Source organism: Cebus imitator, unplaced genomic scaffold (assembly GCF_001604975.1).
Source record: "Cebus imitator isolate Cc_AM_T3 unplaced genomic scaffold, Cebus_imitator-1.0 Scaffold396, whole genome shotgun sequence".
In the NCBI taxonomy this organism is placed as follows: domain Eukaryota; kingdom Metazoa; phylum Chordata; class Mammalia; order Primates; family Cebidae; genus Cebus; species Cebus imitator.
The window spans coordinates 1,777,004-1,786,491 of record NW_016107711.1 but is presented as its reverse complement, the minus strand read 5'-3'; the positions used below and the strand labels follow the sequence as shown (position 1 = coordinate 1,786,491).

General features: G+C 51.8%; 1 protein-coding gene across 26 annotated transcripts in view; it reads right to left on the bottom strand.

Moving 5' to 3' along the window:
- TACC2 (transforming acidic coiled-coil containing protein 2) overlaps window positions 1-9,488 on the bottom strand; it is a 259,898-nt gene that overhangs the window by 47,401 nt on the left and 203,009 nt on the right. For all 26 annotated transcript variants that reach the window (XM_017508626.2, XM_037731397.1, XM_017508606.2 and 23 more), the window contains one exon: window positions 1,592-2,903. In XM_017508626.2, the coding sequence (XP_017364115.1) occupies window positions 1,592-2,903 (1,312 nt within the window). The remainder of the gene's footprint in view (window positions 1-1,591; window positions 2,904-9,488) is intronic.

Below are 9,488 nucleotides of genomic sequence, written 5' to 3'. Positions count from 1 at the left end.
AATATATCTCGGAGGAGGAGGAGGTGGTGGCCACGGTCGGCTCTCACTCCACAGATGGGAGAGCATGGCTTTGCAGTCTAGGCATGTCAGACGTCTATTCAAGGCTTGAAATAAAGTTTCCAACATGAATTCTAGGCTGTCTCTAGGAAGGATCTAGTTGGGTAGCTGAAAAAAAAAGTCCCCATTTTGGCCAGGATGGCCTCCAGCCACCACTAGACAGTGGCAGGGTAATCCAAGGTTAAACCCTGCTGTCAAACCTCCTCTTGGGAGGCCCTGCATTCTTCTCAGATGTTCAATGTTAGGGGGAGCCCAGAATGGGAGGTAAACATGTCACCCTGTCTCTTTCGTGCCAGGCAGACCGAGAGGGGCCAGCGCTGTGGTCTTTCCCCAGGAGACTGATCTCCACAGTCTTAAAATTATTGACAATACTTCCCATAAGAGTAAGGAAATCGCCAAGCTATTAACCACAGAGGCCAAATAATAAAGGGCCAGCAACCATCCATGAGAGAACAAGTCTTGGGATGAACTCTGGAACAATGGGTGTTTGGTATTTAAGCACAATGTACTTGGCCAAGTGTCTGTGAACCACAGAGCCGAGGACTAATGGTTTCCTGGGGATTGTGGGGATTTGCTCCCTGCTTCCAGGTTCCATTTATCTCTTCAGAACTTACAGGGGTTTTGTCTACAAAAGATGACTGGAGAGAGGGAAGGAGTCAAAGAGGAGTATTTCGTTTTATTTATTCATTTTTTTAGACGGAGTCTCGCTCTGTCGCCCAGACTGGAGCACAGTGGCCTTGGCCTGATCTTGGCTCACTGCAACCTCCGCCTCCCGGGTTCAAGCGATTCTCCTACCTCAGCCTCCCAAGTAGCTGGGATTACAGGAACCCGCCACCACACCCAGCTAATTTTTGCATTTTTAGTAGAGATGGGGTTTCACCACGTTGGCCAGGCTGGTCTCAAACTCCTGACCTCAGGCGATCCACCCACCTCAGCCTCCCAAGATGCTGGGATTATAGGCGTGAGCCACTACACCCGGCCAAAGACGGGTATTTCTTATGGGCTGGTTGGCATGCAGCAGAAAAGGGCCCAGGCCACATCTTTCATTCCTGGGCCTTCTGGAATCTACTATGTTTGTCTCCTGGGCTAATGTCTCATTAATAGGCAGAAACAAATTCTATAAATTTTAATATTTTAAAGGGTGTATCTCCTAGCTTCTCCAAAAAGCAACTAGTTACCAACAGGGGGATCGACCAGATCTTCAAGGGAGCTTTTAGCCATGGGATCTCCCAGATTGCCCTGGAGTTGAACATCAGGTCTTTGGCTAAAAGTAAAGCTCTAGGCCATTGATTTATTAAAGCAAAAGACCAAGGACACAAAGGGGTATGTGGATGGGAAAATGCCTCCACTCTGTCAGCAGAGAGGAAGGAAAACACATATATTATCTGCCTGGTACAACAGCCGTAAGCGTGGCATCATCACAGCACCCAAGGGCAAGGTTAGGGCAGTCGAAGGTTATCCAGGCATATGACCAAGGGTCACAGCAATGTGCACCCCCGCCTCCGATCCTTACCACCTCCACCCCTGAACTTACGTCTTGAGGGGCGTCTTCTTCTTCTTAGCGGGCTTGTTTAGCCCATCTCCGTCCACTCCATTGGCTTCGATAGCACTGGCTGGGATCTCAAAGGAGGCTGGGGATTTAGAAGGTGAGCTGGGGGTCTTAGAGGATGTCTTAAAGGGGTCAACGGACTCCTCACAGGTGTCTGGGTCAAAGTTGTATGATTGTTGGGGCAGTTTGGGAGACTCCTGCATTTTTGAGGTGGAAGAAAAAGGGTTAAAATTGGGGTCATCCCACTTGTCAATATCAAAGGTGTAAGTACCTTTAGCAATGGGGATATCATTGGGTTCAGCAGGGGATCTGGGAGGTGAGGCAGGAGTGTTGTCAAGTTTCTCGGGTGTCTTTTTCATCTTTGGCCTCCTCAGGGGCATTTTGGCAACTGGCTTTTTGCCTATCTTTTTGGTAGGAGGGGGGTTTTCCTGCTGGTCGTCCCAACTACCCTTGTCCTCAGAATAGTCAAACTCCAGCCTCACGGAGAGCCCTTTGGCTGGAGAGTCCTCTTGCCCCCGGCTATCTGATGGGGTTCCCTCCCCTGCCTCCAGGGCCGTGGTAAGAGGCAGTGTCTTCCGCCCGACGGGGGGTGAGTTCTGCACTCTGCAACCTCCAGAAGCTGGGGGGACCGCCCCTTCCGCACTCTCTGAGTCCGGAGGGCAGGCAGCTTTGGGTCCCGTGGCAGGCTCAAGGGGCGTCTCCTCCAATGAGGCTGGGTCAGGACCTTCCGTCTTGGCAGAGTCTGTCTTCGTCTCAGATGCTAGATTCTCCTCACTGGGGACGGGGCTCTCTTCGTCTGGCTCCTGTTGCGTCTCCTTCACTGGGGGAGTCTCTGTGGGTTTCTTGGTGGTCTGTTTCTTTTTTAAGGAAGGCGGCCTCGGTTTTTTAGTTCGCTTAAGGGTACTGGAAGCACTGCTGGAACCCGTGCTATAGGCATCTGGGGCGAGGGCCACGGCCTCGGGATTGCCTGAGGAAGAGGCACCATCAAAGTCACTGGCTTGCAGGCTGAGCGACCGGGACAGTGTAGACTTAGAGATGGGGACGGAATCCGTGGACTTCCTCCGTGTGTTCACTTTGCCCTCCTGATTCTTAGCGTCTGAGGCACGGGGCTCCAAGGTCTGAAAGGTATCCACAAGCTCAATGTTGTCAAAGTCCAAGTTGTAAGTCCCGCTGCTGGCTATCGGCTTGTCTTCATCGAAGACGGCAGAGAAGGAGTGTGACGGGGGACGGAAGGGACTTCCTTCCACCGAGTCACTCCGTGGGCCATCGGGGACAGGGACTGTCTCAGAACCACATCCTGAGGAAACAGAGACAAAGCCATCCATTACAGACATAGGACACATTGGGGCACCTCTCCTCTTGTGCCAGAACAATATCCTCTAGCAAAGGGAGACAAACCATGGCCCCAGAACCCCCCTGCCCACTGCTGGGTGCACTACTTGGATACAGATCCTGATCTACCCATTATTAGCTGGAGACCCAGGCAAGGCTTGCCCAGAGTTCCACAATGGGGGTGATGAGGACTGATTAAAGAACAGCTCAGAGCATTCGTTAAAAAACACTCATCAAGTGCCTAATTAGGACCAGGCATGGTTCTAGGTACTAGAGATTCAACAAAGAACAGAAATAGACAAAATCCTTCCCTTTCTGGAAGTTACATTCTTCAGGGGAAGGCAGTGAATAAAGCAATAAACAGGGCAGGGCGTGGGGTCTCACGCCTGTAATCCCAGCACATTGGGAGTCTGAGGCAGGCAGATCACTTGAGGTCAGGCGTTTGAAATTAGCCTGGTCAGCGCGGTGAAACCCTGTCTCTACTAAAAAAAGTACAAAAATTAGCCAGGCATGGTGGCGTCCACCCGTAATCCCAGCTACTCCAGAGGCTGACGCAGGAGAATCGCTTGAGCCCGGGAGCCAGAGGTTGCAGAGAGCTGAGATCACAACACTGCACTTCAGGCTGGACAACAGAGTGAATGAGACTCTGTCTCAAAACAAACAAACAAAACCAAAAAACAAAACAAACTGTACAGAATTTCAGAGGGTGACACACGTTAAGGAAAAAATAAAGCCAGGATGGAGAGTTTCACTTCTAAAATAAGGTAATCAGGCAAGACCTTCTGAAGAGACAACTGAACAAAGACCAGAATGAAGGTGGTCCTTGAACCAGGAGGACTCCTGGGGAGGAAGCATCCTGGGCAGAGGGAACAGCGCGTGTAAAGGCCCTGTGGCAGGAGCACCCCTTGTGTGTTACAGAAACAGCGAGGAGGCCAGTGTGGCTAAAGCAAGGGTCAGGAGGGGGACAGCAGGACACAGAAATCCTTCAGGAAGGCATAGGGTATCTTCCATAAATATTAATAGCAGCCACAGCCACCAGCAAACCTGTTCTGGGTGGCTCAGAGCCACTGTGAAGAACGGGGGCCTTTCCACGGAGGCCCCCGGCACCTGTGGTGGCACTGCTGTCTGCCACCTGCAGCTCCAGCCGTAACCTCTCCTTTAGTCCTGTCTGCCTTTCCTCGGCCTTGCCCCTTGCCTATTCTCACTGCTCTCCTAGCTGCTTCCTCTCAGCTTTTCTACCTCATCAGACACTGCCGGCCTAGGAGGTCGCTCCTATTTCCCCAACACGCCGCAGATGCTGCACACAGTGGCCAAATGATGCTCAAAGGTCCCGCCCCCCACCCCCCATGGGGATCTGGCCAGCCCCAGCTTTGGCTCGGCTACTCTGGGTTCCGCTGGCACCAAGCAGCATCTTTCATGCATTTCTGAGTTCACAGCTGCTCCAGGCAGTCAAGAATGCCAGAAAATGATTTGCTAGAAAACTAACAGTGTGTCATTGGACAAGAGGGCAAACACGATAAAGCGGTCTGCAGGGTCTGCAGGCCTCAGCACTGGGAGGACGCAGAGCCAGGACTAAACGGCGCTGCACGGGTAAGACCTGGGACAGCGTTTCCAACGTGTGCCTCATGACAGGTGGTCTGCCCCCAGCCCCCTTCCCCCTTTGCCAGACAAAGGACAGGATGCTCAGCTGGATTTGAATTTCAGATAGATGAACATGTTTTTTAATGTAAGTATGTCCCATGTCTCAAGGATTCTTTGTTTATCTAAGATTCAGATTTAATGGGCACCCTGTATTTTCACTTGCTAAATCTGCCCTCTCACTGCAGCAAACAACAAGGTTTAGAAAATGCACAATTAACCCCTGAACTGGTCTCTTCCTGTCAATTTTCTCCGAGCAATTTATGTCCACGACTGCAAATCTCTGGGCAGTGAGTACTGTGCACAGTGCCTACCAAGCTTGGCTCCTAAGCCCCTTTCTCCTGGAGTACCTGGTAGAGAAATCAGCTAACAACACAAAAAAACTCGAAGCTTCTTGAGTTTAGGGACCAGCCTTAGCTTTGTTTCCTGACAGGTCACACTTTTTCTTACAGGATCAATAAATGCTTCAATTGAAAGCATCATTTGGAAGCTCGTCTCTGAGCTGCTCCTAGTTTCAAGCCTCTCACTCTCCTCTTCTCCACCCAGGGCCTGCCTGGTGCAGTTGTCCTAAATACACAGCTCTTTCTACCACATGGTTTCTCCAAGTACCCTTCTTCCTTCTCATTTCAAAAGGTGTTGACTCCCTTCTTTCTAAAATCAAACTCCCTCCCAGTTTCCTCTAGGCCCTAATACTCTCAAGTACCCCATCCTCCCACCAGCAGTGACCTCATCTTCCAGCTCTGTGCTTGCCCCTGGATACACGGAGGGCACAGAGGACCAGGGGATGCTGAGGGGGACCAGGTGTTTTCAAATGAGCTTTGGCAGGAGGAAGAATGAACCTCGGCCTATCCCCTCATTTCTAAAGCAAGGCCCACCAACACCAGCCTTCTCCCTCTCAGGCCGTTACACGTGCCTCTGCAGCCTGCAGAAGGGGGCCTTCAGAGGCCCTTCAGATGTCAGCAGTAATCACCCAACAATATGCGGAGGTGCAGCTGAACCAACTGCTCATTGCTTCCTCCAGAAGAAGGAGCTCCCTGCCTGCTTAGCATGGCTTTCCTCCTTAACACTGACAGGCTCTCATTAGATCATCAAGAGCCAGGATGCCTCATCTTGCTGCAGGGTTTCTTATCCTTGGCATGATGGACATTTGGGGACAGTCAGGTTTTTATCCTGGGGGCTGTCCTGTGCCCTGTAGGATGCTTAGCAGCAACCCTATCCTTCACACACTGGATGCCAGTAGTCCCCACTCCCTACCCCATTGTGACAACCAACGCTGTCTCTAGACACTGCCATGTACACTTGATGGGGGCAGAATCCTCCCTGGTTGAGAACCGATGTCTTATTGTGTTGGTCAACAGAGCAGGCTGCTCGGCGGGGTTCCTCACAGGGCTAGAGGGTCCCCTGTGGTCACCTGGGTTCCCAGTCCTCCCTGCTCCCCTACTGGGTTTTTCTTTTTTCTTTTTTTGGAAACATAGTCTCACTCTGTCACCCAGGCTGGAGTGCAGTGGTACAATCTCGGCTCACTGCAACTTCCACCTCCCAGGTTCAAGTGATTCTCCTGCCTCAGCCTCCCGAGTAGCCGGGATTACAGGTATGTGCCACCACGTCCAGCTAATTTTTGTATTTTTACAAAAATAAAAAAATATTTGGTCTCAAACTCCTGACCTTAAGTGATCCCACCCACCTCAGCCTCCCGAAGTGCTGGGGTGCTGGGACTGAAGGCGGGAGCCACCACGCCTGACCTTCCCTACTGGATTTCTAAACATCCACATAGCACGTCTGCATGAAGACAGACGCAGATGCAATCAACTGTGTGATTCATTTGTTCGTTCCACAAATAACCTGGGATGCCTCCCAGACATCAGCCACTGTGGGGTGTGCCACGGACATGGAGATAAGGAAGGACAGGACCCTAGATGACTCCATCCATAACGCTTCCTCCATCTCACGTCTCCATTGGCACAGATCTGAGCAGTGCCCTGGAGAACAGTGCCTTGTACGCAGGCTCCAGGTTTCTGGCTCAGTCTGATGACAAAGTCAGCACCCACGGCTCATCAGATGAAAAGGCTCACTAGGGTATCCCAGTTACATGAGCCTGCTGGGCTGCCATCACCAAGGACCACAGACTGGGCAGCTTAAACCACAGAAATGTCTTTCTCACAGTGCTGGCGGCTAGAAGTCCGAGGTCAAGGTGTCTTGGATGGTGGGTTTGTCTCTCCTGAGCCCTCTCTCCTTGGTTTGCAAATGGCCTTTTCTCTGTGTGCACACCTGGTCACTTCCTCTTTGATAAGAATACTGGTTCCCCTGGGATTAGGGCACTACCCGTATGAACCTGTTCAACCTTCACTGCCTCCTGTAAAGGTCCTCCCTGCAATAATCGCATTGGGGGTTGGGGCTTCAGCAGCCAGATGTGGGGGCCACAATTCAGCCCACAGCACCAGTGCTGGGCAATACAACCCCCAAGTTGAGGGAAAGGCAATGTGTTAGAATGACAGGAGATTCCCAGGAAAGGGAGAGAGCTGGGACAGGGCAGCCGACATCACCCAGCTGATGTCACCTTCTCCAAAGGCCACACTCTTAGCCTTGCTGGGCTGTTTCTCACAAGAGCACCTGCTGCCAGTCACCGCACCGGTTCCTCTCCATCCTCCCCTCCTTCACCCCATCCCCCAATGAGTTCACTCTGGGCAGGGATCCTTGGTGCCCTGAGGCCCAGAAGTGTGGCCCGGCACTCACAGACTCCTCTTAAGCTGGCACATCATGGGTACATGGTCTCATACACCGGGAGCATGGCTTTATATCTTCTAAGTATATGAATACTACCTTCAATTAGTAATATTCTGGGAAAAGGTCTCCATTTTAAGTAGGCTAACAAGACAGAAATAAAGCATTACTTGGTCTTTGTGTGGCATTTTGCTGGTGGCTGTGGGCAGCTCAGAGCAAGTCCATGATGAATTCAACATTTCCCAAATTTGCCTAGCCTAAGATACACCTGAGACACTCATTAAAACCCCAGACTCCGCCTCCACCCGTCCCTTCCTCTGCAGAGCAGCAGTTCCTTCCGCAGGACTGGGGTGGGGCTCAGAGCCCCCCTTGTAGCAGGTGCCACAGGTGTGTCTGCTCATCGGGAAGTCTGGAACTGGGCTGGCTCACCTGATCTGCTTCTGTCTGGGCCTAGTCTCACTTCTAAAACCTCCAGTGGACAACATTTTAGTATTTGGCCACAAAAATGAGTGGGCTTTGAGGATGGGCCTTTGGGCTCCAATTCCCTGTGTGGATTTCACGTCAGAATTGTGGGGTATCAGGGCTGCAGACGTGCCAGGCAGAGGCTGTCCTTCAGTGCCCACTGTCCTCTGATGTGGGCCAAAACAGAGAGCTCGAGAAACCAAACCCAAAATTGACCAGCAAGACAACAGGAGGCCTGTGCCATGGCTGCCTTCTGTCCTCAGACCAGTGGGTGTTCAGGCTCTCATGGAGACCCCACTGGGGCCCCGGAAGCCCCACCAGCTGGATCTGTGCTCCTCTGCTTACTGAGGTCTACCTTGCTCTCATATATCTGCTCTCAACTTCTGTTCAATTCCCAGAAATCAAGAGGGAGAAGTGCTATGGAGGCATTGTGGGGACGGACAATTACTGATCATGTTAACTCACTTAGTGATGAAGAAATTGAATTCTCTTTACATAAACCAAATTGTTCCCAGCAGAGTCGGCCTCATGAGCATCTAAGTAACAGAGCCACAGTCAGGATGGGGAGAACCTAAGGGGAGGCTTTGCTAGGTAGGTTAGGAAGTAAGAAGGCGGCCAGGAGCACTGTCAGAGTGACAGTCCCACTGTGCTGTAGAGGCAGTTCAGACAGCTGGGACTTCAGCAGCTTTGGGCTGGTCCTGGCTCCACCTAGAACATGCCACAGGTCACCATTTTGTTTTTAAAGAGACAGGGTCCCACTCTGTCACCCAGGCTGCAGTGCAGTGGCGTTACCATAGTTCACTGCCACCTCAAACTCCCAGGCTCTAGTGATCCTCTCATCTCACCCGCCTAAGTAGCTACCAAAACAGTGCCTCCGTACCTGGCTAGTTTTTAAAGCCAGTCTTGAACTCCTGGGCTCTAGTGATCCTCCCACCTCAGCCTCCCAAAGTGCTGAGATTACAGGTATGGGCCACATGCCCAGCCCACATGTCCCTCTCTGTCCTGCTTTGCTGACTGTCACTTCTCTCATGTCAGCCAGAGATGAGCAACTTTCCCTGCCGCATCCCTACCTGTTGTCCTGCTGGGGCTCTTCCCTGGTGGGCTGCCTACCAAGGGGTCACAGTCCCCCACGCCAGGCCCCAGCAGCAGCACAAGAGCTCTGCCGGCTTACTGACCTAACTGCTCATTTGAAGGTAGAGGGAGAGGGCAATGGGGAAAATACCATTGGCTGTGCCCTGGGGCCACTTCTCATCCTTTACAAGCAGGCATGAAATGGGACACTTTGGAAAAGTGCTTTCTTTTATTTTTAGACAGAGTCTGGCTCTGTCACCCAGGCTAGAATGCAGTGGCACCATCTCAGCTCATGGAAACCTCTGACTCCCTGGTTCAAGCAATTCTCCTGCCTTAGCCTCCCGAGTAGCTGGAATTACAGGCACACGTCACCACACTCAGCTAATTTTTGTATCTTTAGTCGAGACGGAGTTTCACCATGTTGGCCAAGATGGTCTTGATAAACAGGAGAGAGATCCAAGATGGCTGATCACTAGCAGCTCGGGATTGCAGCTCCCACTGAAAGAGCAGAGAACGAGAGGACGCCACACTTTCAGATCAATTTTTGTTGCTCACACACTAGGAGATTCCCAGCGGAGGAGCCCCACATGTCGCCAGCGTGACTCTTGAGGCCGGTGAGGCGGTTTTGCCGCTGCCTTGGTGTGGCGGTTCTTGGTGC